At 39.9% G+C, this 18,129-nt stretch overlaps 1 protein-coding gene across 2 annotated transcripts; it reads right to left on the bottom strand.

Annotated features, from left to right (window-relative positions):
- Window positions 1-36: 36 nt before the first annotated feature.
- Window positions 37-17,431, bottom strand: pip4k2ca (phosphatidylinositol-5-phosphate 4-kinase, type II, gamma a). Of its 2 annotated transcripts, XM_063464495.1 has the most exons (10): window positions 16,969-17,431; window positions 14,876-14,973; window positions 14,523-14,619; window positions 13,989-14,135; window positions 5,048-5,194; window positions 4,669-4,707; window positions 4,444-4,557; window positions 3,917-4,181; window positions 2,806-2,909; window positions 37-2,095 (listed from the first exon to the last, which is right to left on the bottom strand). In XM_063464495.1, exons 1-10 carry the CDS (start codon window positions 17,125-17,127, stop codon window positions 2,015-2,017), a joined length of 1,251 nt encoding a protein of 416 aa, XP_063320565.1. In that variant the 5' UTR covers window positions 17,128-17,431; the 3' UTR covers window positions 37-2,014. The 2 variants fall into 2 exon arrangements, with proteins under 2 accessions (XP_063320565.1, XP_063320564.1); XM_063464494.1 differs by having other exon boundaries at window positions 4,444-4,707.
- Window positions 17,432-18,129: the final 698 nt, after the last annotated feature.

The raw sequence follows: 18,129 nt of genomic DNA, 5'->3' as shown, positions 1-18,129 counted from the left end.
AGAGTTACACAAGAATGATGAGTCAAACACTTTCCAGAAATTCTTGGTAAAATATATTTTGGTCCAAAAGCTGATTTGTAAAAATACATGTGCAATCATGGAGTAGATGAGGCATCATACAGAGAGTATCACTGCCCTGTCACTGTTCAGGAACGCTGTTTAATATCCCACTGCTGTAAGGCTGAGCGACTGAAATGTAGTGTTTATATCCAGAACGTTCACACGGTACTCTGGTTATCACTAAATCTCAAATACCATTACATTACACACATGATACTTCATAATCCTAATGCTACTGTGACTCATATCGGTCATTTTAACACACAAAATACTACACCAGGAGTCAGAATCATGACGGATGGGCTCATTCTCAGAAGCTGTTTTCATATTTATTTTACAACAACAACAACATCAAAAACACATGATTTTTTTTTTTAAAGGCAGGAATGATCCTTAAATATTTGCACCTTCATAAATCACCTTCAAACTACCCAATGTTCTAACAGGCTAAGAGATGTGTGCAGGCCAAATCGTCCCATATGCTTTCTATTTTCTTCTTTCTGGTCGTTTAACTGTGACAACGTTGCTCTACACATTTTAATGATAAGTCTAATGGAGGCTTTGGTGGAAATCAGCATTTCATCCGCTCAAACTGCGTTTCATTTACCTGCTCAGCAGCAAAACACTAATTCAAAGTGCAAATCCTGCTTTTATAAAGCTTTGATCCCACACATTTGGCACTGGAAATCAAATGGCGTCCATCTATACATAAATAATAACATTCTTCAAGTGCAGAATCTAGTGTACTACTGCCTTTAATACCAATCTTCATTAAGATCACAGGGTGTAGGGAATATGTTTTGTTGCTGAGAGAACATCTGCCTACTGGCACCTCTAAACCTCATCAATGACAAAACCTGTCTAAGAAAATTAAGTTGTGGTTTTATCATTTATTTAAAAATCTATTTCAAAAAAGAGATACATCTTTTGTAGATTTTTTTTAAACTAGGTTATTATTTTACTGAACCATTTAAGATCAATTTGGGATGGCTGTGAGTTGACACTGACATGAAAGCATCACTGCAAGTCCAAACTAAATTCTTCTGACTGATTGCTGTCTTTTCATGTGATGAAGTATTTCTCTCCTTCCACAGAGCACAAGGGTTCGCTGAATTCTCTCATGAGAATGATGCAAATCTTATGCTACGGCCTTCACAGTCACCAGATTTGAGCCCAGTTCAATAAACTGAGATAAAAATAAATAAATAAACTGAGATTCGGGACAATTTTGAATATAATTTTTGCTTGAAATAAACCTCGCTGACATTTTTTTTTTTTTTTTGAGGGGGTATCTGTAAACCAGACTTGATGCGGTGCCTCAAGTCTGCCTCAATCTGAGTCAGTACACTCAGATACTGATGGATCGTTCACACAGAAACCTCTCATCTGCAAATGTATCGTCAATCAGCAGTTATCGTCCAACCCAGAGATGTTAACCACAAGGTTATCTCTGTGGTGCTTTAGAGGTGCATATAAGCAGATTTTTCTTACTTTTGGAAAGAGCTATGAAACCCATTCCCCTCTACTTCCTGCCTTTATTCTAAGCTTTAAGCCAACATCTCATATTTATTTCACACATGAAATTAGTGTTCTCATCTAATCCTCTGCAAAAGCAAAAGTTTAAACAATCTAAGTTAAGTTCACAGCTGGAAAACCAAAGTAAAGCAGAGGAAAGAGACACATAATATCTGAACTTACACAGATGCAGTTTAACACTTTCAACACTGATCAACAGCAGGTACCCTATTGCTCCAGAGTTATTTCATTAAGTGTTAACATCTACAGAAATACATCTTAAAAATAAATATATGCATCAGAAGTAGTATATTATATTGCTACAACTTAAGTCTTGCCTCAGATCACCAACTCTAAAGAATGACCTGTGTGTGTGCATACTAGTTTTAGTCTATAGTAGAAGACTTTTAGCTCTCAATGGGATCGACCTGTGGCAGTGTTACGCAAATATGTTTGAGATGAAATCACGAAACCTTTTGGCGTATTGCTCGGGGTGGACTGTGGAGATTTCAGCACCAGCCTGGAACAGAGGGGGGGGGGGGGGGGGGGGGGGAACGACGACAAATAAATAGATAACATTGTCAGAAAGTAAGTAAAGTAACATTTTATTTATATAGCACCTTTCAAGATAAAAATCACAAAGTGCTTCACCGAAGCAGAAATGGACACACAACCTCCAACAAACAAAATCAACCAAAAGCAAGTTTAAACAGATACGTTTTTAACTGCTTTTTAAAAGAAATGACTGAGTCCACATTTCTCAAACTCAAAGGGAGCGAGTTCCAGAGTCTGGGAGCCACTGATACAAACGCTCTGTCACCTTTAGTTTTTAACCTTGTATGCTGGACAACCAGCAAGCCCTGGTCACAAGACCTCAGGGACCTGGTGGGGCGATAAGGAAGAAGATCATCACTGATGTAAGCTACACCGTGCAGGGCCCTATAGGTCATGATTATAATCTTAAAATGGACCCTGAACTTAACAGGGAGCCAATGCAGTTGGATCAGCAGGGGAGTGGCATGAGAGTATTTGGGATACTTTGTCAAAAGCCTAGCAGCAGCATTCTGAACACCCTGCAGTCGTTTCAGGGAGGCATTATATAAGCAAGTAAACAAGGAATTACAATAATCTAAGCGACCAGCTTCATCTGTAAATTTCTTGACCTCCGTACGGGTACGGCAGTGTTTCGAGTGGCTGACAGCAGCCCTCCACCTCTCTTGTGCTACTCACCCCGTGTTTGACAGTTTTTGCTGCATGAGCGGCTTTCTTCTTGGTGTCATACTGCGTGAGCACATCAATCAGGCCCATGAAGTAGACCTCCCTCTGAGGGGCTCCTGAGATTAAAAGGCAGAGAACAATCCGGATTATTTTACCAGGCTTGTGGTGACAGCAGCAGTCACAGGTCTCATTTAAAAAGCATCAAACCAAAAGCTCCCTGTTCAGATATTAAAATTAGAACCACTACAGCTATATTATTACTTTACAGTCATTTGTAAAAGGCTTATTCAGTGTAAAAAAAAAAGAAAAAAAAAGAAAGAAAGAAAGAAAATCAACCAAATCGGAAACACCAGGCTCATATGCATGCTCAACTTCCAAAAAAAATTCTTCAGGATCTAAAGTTGTCAGGGTGATATCTCCAGGCTGTTACACAGAACATGTTTCTCCTTTTCACAGCAATAAACAACAATTAGAAGGATTAGAATATGACTTTATTCAAAAATTATTTTTAAACAACAGACAACCTGCCTGGTTGGAGAAAACAGGTAAAAAGGAGACGTTTCATATGCCACCTTCCGACATCTTGATATGACCTTTGGTAGTTTTCTCCAGACAGGAATAAGACGGGTAAAAAAAAGTCAACGTCCTCTGTGTCATAGCCTTTAAACTGGTGCAGCACTATTTGAACCATGACACATCCCATAATACTCACGCTCAAAGTTTGTCACACAACAAATTGCAGAATACAAAAACAAGTTAAGGTGCAAGTTTTAAACAGATGTTTATTTTAATCCCTAAATATTATGCGACCGTCTCCTGCTCTGGCTCAAAAATGCAGGGAGAAATAAACCAGCTTGAGTGCTAAACCCACCCCCATGTACTTTGGAGCCTGTAGCTCATAAACTATTTATAGCACTAAGGCATAATTTTGCATGCCAGAGACAATCGGCTGATTGTGAGGCACTGATTGATTCATCACAGAATGACTCAAAAGATGTAGAAACAAACGGTTGGTGTTGGTTTAAAAAATAAAATGAAGACAGAAAACAGTCACTGGTACTGGTTTGATCAATGCAGTCAGCTAACTTTCCGGTTTAAGCATCCCCTCCCCACCAGTATTCACCTGGGCAGCTCCTAACTGCATACACGTCCACATAGGGGTCGAACTCCCCGGGCCCCAGAGGCTTGACGGAGGACATGTAACCAGCGATTCCCTCCGGAGAGTTGCCATAAGAGCCCACCGTAGGACCCGGTACAAGGCCATTTTCTGCCTCTGGATCTTCCTCTTTGACCTCCTCCTCACACTCCTCCTCCTCCCGTTCAGCTCGGCCGATGTCGTGGATGCCGAGCAGCAGGCTGTAGTCCATGATCTTCAGCCTCACTAGAAACTGAGCGAGGAGAGGACAGCATTTTCTAAAAGGCTTTTATAACCAAGCTTAAAAAGAATACCAACTTCGATTTTCAAACTCTTAAACATGATAGATCTGCAATTTCCTCTTCCACTGAAACTTCTCCTCCTTCACTAGTAATTTAAGTAAATACATTTAATATTTCCTAAACAGCATCAGAGGAGCAGTGAAACCTCAGCGGGCTGATACTGCCACTGTGTGGCAGAGGAGAGAAACAACAACAACAAGACCGCTCACCCACCTCGACATCTCTGTTTAGCTTCTCCATGAACTTTTCCTTCTCCTCCTCAGTCACATAAACCTTCTGCATGTTGTTCCTGAAGTCCATGTCTTTGAAGGTAGGGAGCTCTTTGACCTTCGGGGTAAATAAATAAGTTATACATCTCAGGAGGACTCTTGGCTTTGAGATAAGACAGAAAACAACATAATGATATGAAAAGAGGACAAAGGAAGAGGTTTCTTTTACCCTTTCTTTGTCGCTTGCTTCCCGATCCACCAGAGAGCCCTACAAAGAGAAACTGCTTTTAATATTACTACTGATACATCAAACAGAAAGAGTGAGAAACCATTTTAAAGAGCAAAATACTAAATTAAATGGCCAGTTATTCATTGGATAATCATTTTGTTTTTCCAATAAAATTATGAATAATGAAAACATGCTGGTTTTTTATCTGAATGCTCAAAGCATCTCTATACATTTGAGGAACAAACATACTGTAAAATTTGGACCATTTCCAAAATCTCAACTTGTGGAAACTAGCACGACTTCCTCATTAATTTGTGAATCACTGATGAGAAGTAGTGATTTAAAAAAAAGGTCAGAATGCCATGCAGTTCCTCTTCACCTTGAGGTCGTACTTCCTGTGTACCACCAGTCTGTGGCTGAACATGTTCCTCATGACCATCAGGTAGGTCTCCTCGCTGTCCACGGTGACGCGGTACATACCCAGGAACTGTGGCAGCAGCGTGTTGCCGTGACACTTCACTATGTGCTGCAAAGAGGAAATGACTGTGAATTTGCATGACAGGTGGAAAAAGAGGATTAATGTCAACGGCAGAAACAACTTCACAAACACGACGAACAAAAACTGAAAGCTTCAAACATTCAAACTCTCTTTTGAAGCAAGAGCGATTAATGACTCTAGTTTTATGCCTATGCTGGAGAAATTGAAATTAATGTCTCAATTTCAATTCAACTGAAAATTGAAATTGAGTACGGCGATGTTTCTTATTCTCCTGGGTCTTTGCAATGCTTCATATCGTCTCTCGTGGAGAAATGAGATTCATCATAAACCTTAAAGCCCTGACACATCATTATGTGTTGAACACTTGGGTAGAACACGAGTATATTCTTATGTACAAGGCCACGCTTGGTCTGCTCCTGTTTCTTACTGATCCATCAGAAAAGTGTGGAAAGCCATTATCTTCTGTGTCAAGACCCATTCCTTCCATCTGTCCCTAAAGCCTGAGCTGAATATGGAACAAAGATGTTTGCATTTGCAGCTCCTCCTGTCTGAAGGTTTGCTAAAGCTTAGAGAACTGCTCTCGTTGAATCAATTTAAGGCCATCATTAGTAACCTGGAGGCAATAACGTCAGAGTGCCATTATGTTATTCCTGGAGATTACCACCCCTGTTTTGCCTGAGATGACTATGACGATTACCTAATCTGATGTTGTAAATTTCTTTAGCTTTGAAGACCAGATTATCCAACTATCCTTGTCTTAAAATATTCACTTTCCCTTGTTGTACCTATGCTGATTTGCATGCAAACTAGGGCTGCCACAAACGATTATTTTGATAGTCGACTAGTCACCGATTATTTTTGCGATTAGTCGACTAATCAGATCTTGCATCCATTGGACGTAAAACGTACAGCTTATTGCACCAGCATGCATCTGCTCTTATATAACTATCATTAGCTTACAGCTTTAAGTGTTTAAAGTATGTGCTAACTAAAAATAAAGACAAGATGATAGTTTATTAAATTTTAATGAAATTTGCAGATTGTTTCGGTGAAGTTTAATAAACTCCTTGTTATCTAAAATATAACGGGACATCGGAGTATATTCTCGAGCATCTCACACTTCTGATAATCAGTTGTCTGCTTGACGTTTATTCAGCTGTGTAAAAACTATAACTTTAATCTCAGCCAAACCGATTTACTCAGGAACAAATAAAATACTAAAAAAAAGCCAAACAATAACATTTTTAAGTTATCTAAGTGACTTATGTATGTTTAACCTGAGTAGCGAAAGACGGCGGTGGGTTTGAAAACGATTTGCCGGGAGTCCGGTGTTCTCACAGGCTCTAGTGAGCCTTCCCCCCGGCTAGCTATCGAGCTAGTGGTTAACAGACATCTCCGAAAATGTCGGAGCGCTTTTGAAAATATGTGATAAACTGAGCAGATATTTGAGGTTTACACAGTTACATTCTCCCCTGAAAATATGTTAAACGTTTATTTTGTGACCCAGAAAGAATAATAAGAGTAATATTAAAACTAACTAGCTGCCGCCATTTTTGGAAACTGTGCAGGGCTGCGCTATGAATTCTGGGACAGAGCTACTTCTTCTTCTTCGGGGTTTAACGGCAGCTGGCATCCTTGTACATGCAGTGCTGCCATCTCCTGTTTCAGTCCGTTATTACACTCTTAAATCCTACTACTTATTCCTGCGTCTTTTGTGATCTTACAAAGCTTCAAACGACGCGTCGACTATTAAATCAGTCGTCGACGATTTTGATAGTCGACGTAATCGTGACTAGTCGACTAATCGTGGCAGCCCTAATGCAAATATAATATTATTTGCTTCTCTAGTAAACTTCCAACTATTTTCCTGAATATCGTCTTGGTTTGGCTGCCAAAATGTCTCAGGATAAAGTAAACCTACTCTCTGACCCCCCCCCCCAGCTGTAATGCAAGCACAACGTGTTTGCAGACTGCCACTGAAGAACAAACCTGGAAGACTACACCAGGTGTGAGACTGATAAAAAAAAAAAAAAAAAAACACGTGGCATTGCAAGATTAAATGTTGTTGCATAAAAAGGAGAAACACGCAAATCTAACGATAACTACAACCTTCCAAAATACTGGTAGCAGCCAGTGGTACCTCTCAGCCTCCTAGTAGTATCAATCTAAAACTCCTATGTTGCTTTGTTCTAGAATTATTTCATTTACAAACTTGGGTGTCCATGTTGTTGAAAACACACACAAAAAAAATTGATGAAGTCTAAACTCTGCTTTTTACTCCACTCTTCTGGACTGCAGCTGCATAGCAGCCATGCAGTGATTGGAGAAGGCGTTCATCCAACAGCTGGACAAAATCCTGATTCAGCCGAAGAAGCAGCTGAATGATAAAGGACTGCCACAGCAGCGGCACAGCTAGGGACCCAGTCGCTAAGGAAACACAAAAGGTGAAGTGATTGCGCTGGTAAGTAGCAACTGAACTTTTAAAACATGAGATGGAAACACATAAAAAACAAGCAAAAATATACTTGGGCAGTCATTAATAAGCCTGGCTGGCTCGCAAGCATGCATGGGAAACGCTGAAACTCAAAGTACTTCTTGTTTTCATCTGGTACTCCATCACCAACAAACTAAAGTTAGACAGACCTTTGCACTAAGACCGGTTGAACAACTTATTTCAGCAGCTGTGCATAACGGCAGCTTTCCTGAGAAAAATACACCGAATGCCGTTTACAAAGTGTTTACTGAGGCATCGAGTTTCGTTTGCACATCAGTAGGTAGAGGACACGCCCACTGTAGTAAGATGACAGTGCCCATCATTTTTACTGAATTAACAATTGCTTTGACTTGAGAATGGGCCAAAAATCTAGCATCGATAACTCAAAAGATTATCAACAAACCCAAATGTTAACTTCACAAGTTAAAGGTCGCTTTTGATGGAGGCCAATTATTGAGTGTATCAGGGTCAGACTTTTAGCTGTGCTCAGCACTCGCTATAGCAGTCAGTTAAAATAGATGCTTCCCTCAGACTGGCCTCATTCAGTGTCCCATCAGACCAACAGACGCTCACAGTGTTAAAAAGACATCTCTCTTCGTGTCCTAACACCATTTTCTGACCACAAGGCTGTCAGAGGATCTGCAGCTTGCATACATGTGGAACATTTTTCTGTTCAGCTCAGCTATCTGCATGACTTTTATACATAACTCGATAAATGTTGTGTCAAATTCAAGTTCAAATTGAAGCCTTGACTACATGTAGCCTTCATATTTTACACTCACTTGATTCACTGTGGCACACAAGCATTTCAAAATTATGGCTAAGTCAGTTAACCGCTCCCATCTGTGTTAAGAAAAACTGGTAATGTGTACAAATGAAAACAGTTTGGAAACACACCAAGAAAACATGCACCATAAGCAGTGGGATATAAAACATCTCAATGTGGTGGTGCCTCACCCAACCAGCCCCACCCTGGAGTGTATCTAGAGAACATTCTTAGATAACTGCATGAACAGGCGGGTGTACATGCGTTCCTAATAAAGTGCTCATTGAGTCTACAGTGTGGGAGGTTAAAGTTTTGAAGGTGTTGTCAAAATTACTACACACACAGAAGCTGTGCTGTTAGATTTACATGCAAAGTGATCACAGGCATCACCTTTGCTTTCTCTATCACCAACCGAAGCCAGTTACACAAGTTCAGCCAACTGTTCATTATCACAAGATTATCTAGCAACAAAGCTGGTAACAGTAAGGTGAAATGAATCGTGATGATCATGATGGTGTGAGTGGCAGATGCACACGCTTAAACTATCTTTTTCCCACGCTGTAAATAAACCAATACATGAAACCCCAAACCAAAATGCAAATACCTACCCAACAAACAAATATCATGAGTTTCCGGATTACTTCAAATAAAATGTTAATCTGCATTTCCAATGTGTGGTCAACACATTGACTATAAACAGGCGCCAGGAAACATTTGGAAACAAGAAAGTTGCCCATTCTCTGGATGCACATCACTGTTATGCTGACGCTCTTTTTGACAGTTTGTTTTGCAGCACTCTTTCTTTTGTTACTACTGGTTGACAAAGACACAGGACTAGACTACAATGTGTGCGAGCAAATATAATGTAATTTTATTGTAATGCATTTAAAAATGTTGCTATAAAAATCCTTCTATTTTTGGACCGTTTAGCCAATGAAGCCCATCGCACTTGTCGTAGAGCGAGAGGCGAGGTACACTCTAGACAGCTCACCAGTCTATCACAGCATCAACAGACCAGATCCTCAAGACAAAATCCCTACACCTGCCAAAAGACCTCTCCCAAAATATGGTCAAAATTCATTTGAGTAATGCTAAAGTAAAGTCAAAGCTCTCATGCCCGGTCCAAGCGAACAAATGTTCTGCAGGCTAAAAATGTAGCACAGAAGTTAAATATCCTCCAGAAAACTCACAATAAACAAACTGATCTACAAAACAAACTAAAATGCAGAACACACAAACAATGAGTTCATTCAGTGCTGAATGAAGTAAACGCCCTGAAACAGAGCTGCCATTTTCCTCATCTCCCTCGCACTTTTATGTAGGCTGCATAACCACAGGCTACACATTCCACCGAGAGCCCAAAGCAGCCAAAAGTTTGCTCAGTGGACTGTTTAGCCTGAAGTGAGATCTAGTTTTGAATCATCTACATGACTCAGCTGCACCAGGCCGAACGGCAAATGGTAAATAAAACCTGACGTAAACAAACAAAACAGGAAAGAAAGCATGTCACCGCTCTAATCTCCCCTTCAAATGTACTCTGATATTTACATGAACGCAGATGTGGTGATATGAACATTTGAATATCTTTAATAAACCAACAATATAGGAGCGTGTTTGTTCAGCCCTGTGCGCAAAGGTGTCCTGTGACTGAAACAGAAAAAAAACAAACAAAAAGAACAACCTTGGCTAACCTTGATGATGAGAAATGCTTTGGTCTGCGGAAGGATATCGTCTTCCAGTTGGGCTTTCCGCCCACAGGAAGGTTAGCGGCCTGACTGAGTGTCTGAGAAACACCTTAAACCAAATCCAGGATCTCCATCAAGGATGATTCAAGACAATAAGAAATTATTTTCTTACTCACAGCACCAGCCTGCTGCCAAATCTATAAATAGTTGTTTTCATAATCCTTTTCATAATCTGCACGAAATGCTCACTTCCAGACCTCCAGGACAAATGCTTTTGTTTTTTTCAGCTGCAAAGGTCCAAATGAAGGAGACAGAGAAAATACGTGAAGTAGGACACACGCAGCAGCAGACACACAGCTCAGGAAAGCAGACAGGAGGTGAGATGGACAGACAGACTCAGGGCTGACTGAATGAGCAGCAGGCAGAAAGGACTCAAGATGCTCATGGGGAGGTTTATTTATAGTCGCACTGCAGGATGAAAAAGAAACAACTGGGACAGTCTCCAACTTGCATGTCACCCTTTTATTAATGTCACTCTTCCTGCAGCTTCTCAGCAGATTACTGTTGAAGGAAACGTGATCTTTCAGTAAAGATGTGAGGTTAAAAGTCTCTTGATGTGCCCCTCACCCTATGACACTAGAAAAAGGTTGAAGCCCGACCCTAAACTGGATAATTGAAAGAAAATGGACGGATGGGGAAAAAAAGATAATATGAAGCAAGTCAGCCTTCAAATTGGTCTAACTTTGTATGGACATGAATTTGCATAAACTTAACTAAAATTAGTGTTTGCTCAGCTGTCTTCTTATTAACATTTTGCCAAAATCCAATACCTGTTCTAACAATGTCCAGAAAGGGCTTCTTCCTGTTTCTTCCTTTCACAATAAAAGGCCCTGACATCTACACCGTCTGTTGCACATCAAATTCTAAGATCAAAATCAAAGTTAATCTCTGACTTAACTGAATGTGTGTATATGTATATAATTGTTTGTTTTTGTTAAGAATGTGTGTCACGAGTTAAATATTAACTGACATTTACAATATCAAATAAACTCTGTTCCTCGGAAGAGAATGTGTATGAATTAAATTTTATGATCCACAAACAGGATGGGTTTGAAATTTTTTTTTTTTTTTAAAAACCAAATCTTAAGCATTAGTTGCATAAAATAACTATTCTCCACAGCCTGAATGAAAAAAAGCACAAACACTGTCAGCTTAAAAACTCTCAGCTTCCACACAGAGATATCATTAGGCTCTCTCACCATCAACATCATGTCATAATCTTGTTTAACTCACCATTTTAATGTTCTTATTTTTTAAAGAGAACGAGGCTTATTTAACAGCGCTGTGTTTTCAAAACTAGCTTGATCACAAAAGCCAGCCCTCATAGGAGAGTCTGGACTTTTCTGAAGTAAAGGAGATGCAAAATTAACAGGCAAATGGCTGCGTGGGGATAGTACTGGCTGCTGCACTAGCACGATGAGGAAGACGCATAGAAGAACAACTGAATTCATATCCCCCCTTTTTTTTTTTTCCAGAGTCAAATCAATGGTTTATATACTTTTAAATACTTCTTAGAGAATAGGAGGCAGAGCCTTCAGTTTTCAGGCCCCTCTTCTGTGGAACCAGCTTCCAGGTTGGATTCGGGAGACAGACACTATCTCTACTTTTAAGATTAGGCTTAAAACTTTCCTCTTTGCTAAAGCATATAGTTAGGGCTGGATCAGGTGACCCTGAATCCTCCCTTAGTTATGCTGCAATAGCTGGGGGATTTTCATGATGCATTGAGTTTTTCCTTTCCAGTCACCTTTCTCACTCACTATGTGTTAATAGACCTCTCTGCATTGAATCATATCTGTTAATCTCTGTCTCTCTTCCACAGCATGTCTTTATCCTGTTTTCCTTCTCTCACCCCAACTGGTCGCAGCAGATGGCCCCGCCCCTCCCTGAGCCTGGTTCTGCCGGAGGTTTCTTCCTGTTAAAAGGGAGTTTTTCCTTCCCACTGTCGCCAAAGTGCTTGCTCATAAGGGGTCATATGATTGTTGGGTTTTTCTCTGTATCTATTATTGTACCGAGAGGCACATGTCGGCCGTAGCTCAGTCTAATGAGAATCTGATTTAGAGGCTAATCGGCCGTCTCCTGTCATGGCAGATCAGCTCAAACCATACAACTAGAGTCACTGATTGATCAGTGCCTCCTCCTAGTAACGCTACTTTTCTGCAACAAATTACTCTAACCACACAACATCATATTAGTCACTGACTTGAGTGTGTGGATACTGTTATCTCTGATACACCACAGGTATACATTGGCTAATCTGCTCATCAGCATTTATAGGGCTGTACGTCACTGACCTTCAGAGTGCATTTTTATTGAAACCATTTAACCAAAACCATAAAACTTGCAACAGACATTGCCATTGTTGTTTTGTTGATATTAGCTGTAGCCAATAGGAATGTAGGACTTCAGGCAAAAACACTTTGATTTCCACTGAACTCTTCACCAACTCTTCAAAGATCGCATCTCATCTCAAATACCTGAAATACCTGCGCAGAGTTGTCACAGACCTGTGTTGTGCTAACTTTACCTGGCTGGACCTCATTTTTATTTTTGTTTTGAAGGAACTCCACACAGACTTTCTGACAGACATCTGCAGCCATCTTTGGCTCTGCATGTGTCGTGTGTTGGTACAGGAGGATCTAATCTCACAGCACCACACAGGCTTTTGTCTGTTTGTACGTGTGTGTGTCTTAAGAAAGACAAAAATAGTCCCATAAACCACTTGGGTTTTGGTTTTTGGGATTTCGTTTATTGTTAAACTTAGAAACTAACTGCTAGTAAACCTGTTTCTCATGGTTACCTAGATGGTATGTTAGCACCTGTAACTAATCACTTGATCGTAGTTGAAGGAATTTACACCCATTTAACCGCCAGTGTTGTGCAAGTATTTATCTAAATATGATCTGAAGAGGCATTTGGACCAGAAATGGCTAACTGCGTCACACTTGACTAAAACTCGTGCAAACTGGCGCAATGTAACGTGTAGTTACATTTCAGACAGGCTTTAGCTACTTCAGTTAATGACACTGGTTTCACACAACAAGGCAGAGACCTTTTAAAAGTAACCATCAAACAACAAACAAACAAGCCACAAACAAATGTGGCGTGTAAACTTATTAACAATAAATAAAGTTTTTTTTCCTGCATATACAATTTTTGGCACCCAAAAAAGAATGTCATCCAAAATCACCAAGACTCAGGTTTACAAAATAAAAATATATAGGCTTAGTTTACCAGACATGCCATAAGCCTAGCCCTAGAATAAAAGCAACTGCGATGTTCAAACCTTTCTTTTAGTGTTAGTCTTAGGTTTAATCCAAGTCTGAGAAACTAGCTGGGAGGGTTTAAATACAGTTTTGTTAATTAAAGCTTCAAAAAAATAACAGGAAAAGCCAAAGACTTCTGTAAGGTGAGCCAACACAAACTCTTAAGCCTCAACTATATGCAGACCAGTGCTTCCATGAAATTTAATCTCAAGCCAGGAAAACAAGGTAAATAATCTTTAAAAAAAAAAAAAAAGTTTTCAATGTCATAAAATACTATAAATAATTACATTTGGAAGAGAAAGAACTAAGAAAATAAACCCATGGGATTTAAAAATGACATAATATTTTTCATTTTCTCAAACAACAAAAATCAAAATTTTAATCAGAAGATTAAAATTAATCAATGACTCGTGTGCTGATCAGAGTTGTAAATAAAGGTTTGGGCAGGCCAGAAAAGCTTTCTACACGTCTAAATGGCCTGCAGACATCACTAGTTTGGCTGACCTGACACACACACACACACACACACACTCTGTCCATGCTATAACCATACCTGGTGATACTCTGACAGGATGTTGTGCATGTCTGCCACATCCTCGCTGGAGATCTGCTTAACCACCAGCGTCCGGTCGTAAGAGTTAAGGAGCAGGCCTTCTCCCTGATCATCAACGCTGAAAGGTGGGCTGCGAGTCAATGACACCTGGAAACGTCACACAGGTTAGCACAGGATCAACACAGGTAAAGTACTAATGACAAGAAGTAATTTCAGTCATTTTTTGTGAAAACAAGCTACGATCATCCCTTATGGTGCATTCACCCCAAACGTGCAGTACCACCAATGAAAGCTCCGCCTCTCAAATGGCTTCAATGCAGCCATCCTCCATTTCTGATTGTCAGTGGTGCCAGGAGATTTACAACTAATACTTGCTGTCTTTGTGTAGTCCAAAGCAAATTCAGGTCAATTCTCTTCGCTGCGCAGACTGTTTATGTACTCAAGCCAGGCAAAAACTTCATGTTTGTTTTGAATGCACCATCAGTATCAACAGTATCATCAGTGACTATCAGCCAACGACTCAACTTTACACACCTGATAGTCCAGATCCTCAATACCAAACCGTTCCCTTAGATTTCGAAAGACCTGAGGGCAGTATTCTTTGAACTTGAAATGTCCTGGGAGGTTTTCCCTGTGAGAGGAAGAAGTTAGGAAACTTAACTCATTCTAAGACAAACATGATTTATTTCTCACTAAATTTAAGCTCCAAAACATTTGTCCAGCTCTACAGTCCAACACAAACATCCAGTCTTATCACTGACTTATACCCTGATGGGTTTTTTGTAGTTTCTCAAAAGCTTCAAGGGGTCAGCAAGTTACATTTTCACTTGACTAGTTATATATTTCAATCTGTTCCATGTGAAAATGTGCTCATTTCTGAGTCTTACTTGTTGAAGAGGTGGTTGTTGACTTTGATCTTAGTGTTGGCTTTGAAGTCATCGGGCAGCAGCATGACGGGAACAGGCACCTGGTTGAGATCATTAATCTGCAGAAAAAAAAGAGGCAATCATTAAACAGAATTCATTAGTGTCTGAAACAAACCCACAACTAACAAATATCATTTTGTCTTTACAAGCAATGAAAGAAAACTGATCTTAATGTTACAATGGGCTTCACAGAAAGATTAAAAATACATTAACCATTCAAAAGAAAATGATTAAAAATGCTTGAAAATGACAAGAAACAAGCCAAATGAAGAGAAAACAAGTCAGGCAATAAAAATAGATTTTTAGAAGAGATTTAGAAAACAAACATTTGTAACTCTCAAGCTGTAAGACAGCACTGTGGGGACTTTTGTCAGTTTTCTGATGTTGCACAACTAAAGCGGCTCATTAATCATTTTAAGAGAATCCAAAATGAGGCCATCAAATGTCTTTCGTGTAAGAAGAGAAAAAGCACCAGATTGCTCATATCTTGGATTAAAGCAGCATCAAATGTTTAGTTTAAAATTACTTCATTACTTTTTAAAAATTTCTGTCAATCTGACACTTTTTAAAAATTATTATTTGTAGTTAAGAATGAGCTACTTTTATAAATGAAGTATAGAGTGGAGCAATCCTGTTGTTACTCAAAACCACAGGCAAACTCTGGGTTGCAGGGAGGCACCTCTTTATGCTGTAAAACGCATAAAAGTCTGCATGGATCTCTGCTAATTTGCTCTGTGACCTCAGCAAACACTTTCTTCATGGCTTTATGGGCTCATTCACTAGTTTCAGGTCCTACTGAATAAAACATGGAGTGCAGTTTATAAATTAACGCGTCCACCAATAGCTCCAAGAAAATGCTCAGCAGCCCATCACATTCATTGAACAGTAGGACAAGAATAAAAAGAAGAATAAGACATTTGAGCTGTAACGTGTTTCCAATATTTTAGTTGAAATTTAAAGGCTGTTATTGTTAAGATGTGGTCATTATTTGACAGCTGTGTCAGAGTTTCTGCATGATTCAGCAAGTTTAGCCTTTACGTGAAGTTTTTTAAAACGTAAAAATGCTTTCTACCAGGAATCTGTTCATTTACACAGTTCCATTATTTTTGTTTACAGGAACTGACCCATTGGTGTGGCAAGACTGAAGGAACGCTGTGAGGTCATGTGCACCCCACCCTCAAAGATGCACCTTTTGTATTTGTAATCATTTTGAGATATGCACAAAAGATTTACAGAGACTGAGCCACATGCAGACTTTAACTGAGGATCTTCACCCTATATAAGCCATCATACAGCGATGCTGGGATAGTGTGGAAAGAGACAGACAGTGATCTCAGAGAGAGATTACTTTATTTTAGTAGTCAGCTGCTCAAACTTCCAGTTTTCATCTCACCAGTTCCCTATCCTTTATTTCTAGCGCCCCACCCAAACACAACAGACTAGAACCACCCTGATCTCCCCTGTTTGACACATTTTAAAGGGGGAATTCAAACCCATCTTGAAATATGAAAGTTTTAATTTTAGGCTGTCAAAACACAGATGGTTTCTGTGGTCTTATAGCCCGTATGTGCCAAGTCTGAATGTTCTTGTATTAATGTATACTTGTCTTTTATGTTTGTTTATGCCATTCATTCATCTGTTATGTAGAAATTGTGACAGGTGTTGTGACCCCTTCAAATAATAAATACATCTGAAAGTTCATGAATATTAAACTACACCGGGAATTCTTTAGCCAGGATTTTATGTGAATAATTTTCACTCGTGAGAAACTTCAGCAGGACAGAATCAAATTTACCTGCTTTGTAAATAAACTGTACGACTATAAAGACCTTTCAGCCCTGTGTGCCGCAAAACAAGTTCCCACCGTTTGTGCAGCTCTGTAAACATCCGTGTTTTTCTCCAGGTGAACGTGTACTGCCACTCAACCAGACAGATTTCGATCTAACACCCTCACCTGTCCGGGGATGTTACCTGTACTCTGGCTAGCTTTCTTGCTAACACTGAGTTAGCACGGACGTTAGCATTTAGTGATACGTTAGCTAACACCGACTCACCGAGTGATTGACGCCCCACATGAAGACGCTCAGCACGGGGTCGCTAGCCCGGAACACCTTCACCTTCTGCTGCACGAAGTGCTTTTTCTTCGTCTTCGTTTTGGGCGCCAGGATCACCATAGGACTGGAGGTAGCCCCCGTGTTACCGAGGGCAGCCATGGCCGCAGACCGTCTCCCCCTCGTGCCCTGCTCCGACTGGCGCTGGTGCGGGCGGTGACGCCTCTTCCTGACGGCTGCCGTCACCCGGAGCTCTCAAGCTAAAGCGGCTAACCTTCCTCGCGCTGTTCTGTCCAGGCTCGCAACAACTAAAGGTCACCAGACCCGCTCAGGTGGTGTTAAACTGACGCTGTTTCCCTAGAGCACCGCTTAACGTTTAAACCGAGGAGATGAATCATTACTAACTTCACCCAAGCGTGACTTCACAGCTCCATGTAATCACTGACAGACAGTCCACCACCGCCCCCTCGAGCCCACCTGTGTTATTATAGACCACGTGGTTAGTGTACGATTCATTTCTCCGTCAGTTGGATACAGTTTCTTAAAAACTGCATCATATCAAATGTTAATTCATCTCTGTCATAGATCTGAAAATGAGAGTAAATATTATCTTAATACTGATATATAGTAATGTGCAAAAGTCTTGAAACAGCCTTCATTTCTTTATATTTTGCTTCCAGGCAGCCAAACTTAGAATAAAGTTTTTTCAAGTGGTTTTGAGCACTTGAAAAAACAGTCTGTTTTTCAGTCATTTTCAATCCAGTCAGTATTCCTGAACATTTTGTTTGCAAAAACTGACTTATTTAAGAATGAGAAAGGTATGAAGCATCATTGTGTCTACACATAACATGACCTGGCAAAAGACCAATGTTTCTTTAGGCTCTTTGTTTCTAGCAGTCTGTCACAATAATGCATAATTTACTCCAATTTACTCCAATTCTTTGGTTTAAAAATGCCAAAGATAACACAATTTGACACGTAAAAAATATATTTATATATTTTTTTCACAAGGTAATCAAGTAATAGGAAGAGGATTAGGGCTCCTGGAGAAAAAAAGGTGGGGATGTGTTTTTTGTTTTTTCAGAATATTTTCTCAGAAATCTGAAAAAAATAAGACATCCCCACTTTTTCTCCCCTAGTGGCTCTAATCCTCTTCTGTGCTGA

Source organism: Pelmatolapia mariae, linkage group LG20, assembly GCF_036321145.2.
Source record: "Pelmatolapia mariae isolate MD_Pm_ZW linkage group LG20, Pm_UMD_F_2, whole genome shotgun sequence".
In the NCBI taxonomy this organism is placed as follows: domain Eukaryota; kingdom Metazoa; phylum Chordata; class Actinopteri; order Cichliformes; family Cichlidae; genus Pelmatolapia; species Pelmatolapia mariae.
The sequence above is the reverse complement of the archived record's forward strand: the minus strand, read 5'-3'. Positions and strand labels throughout refer to the sequence as shown.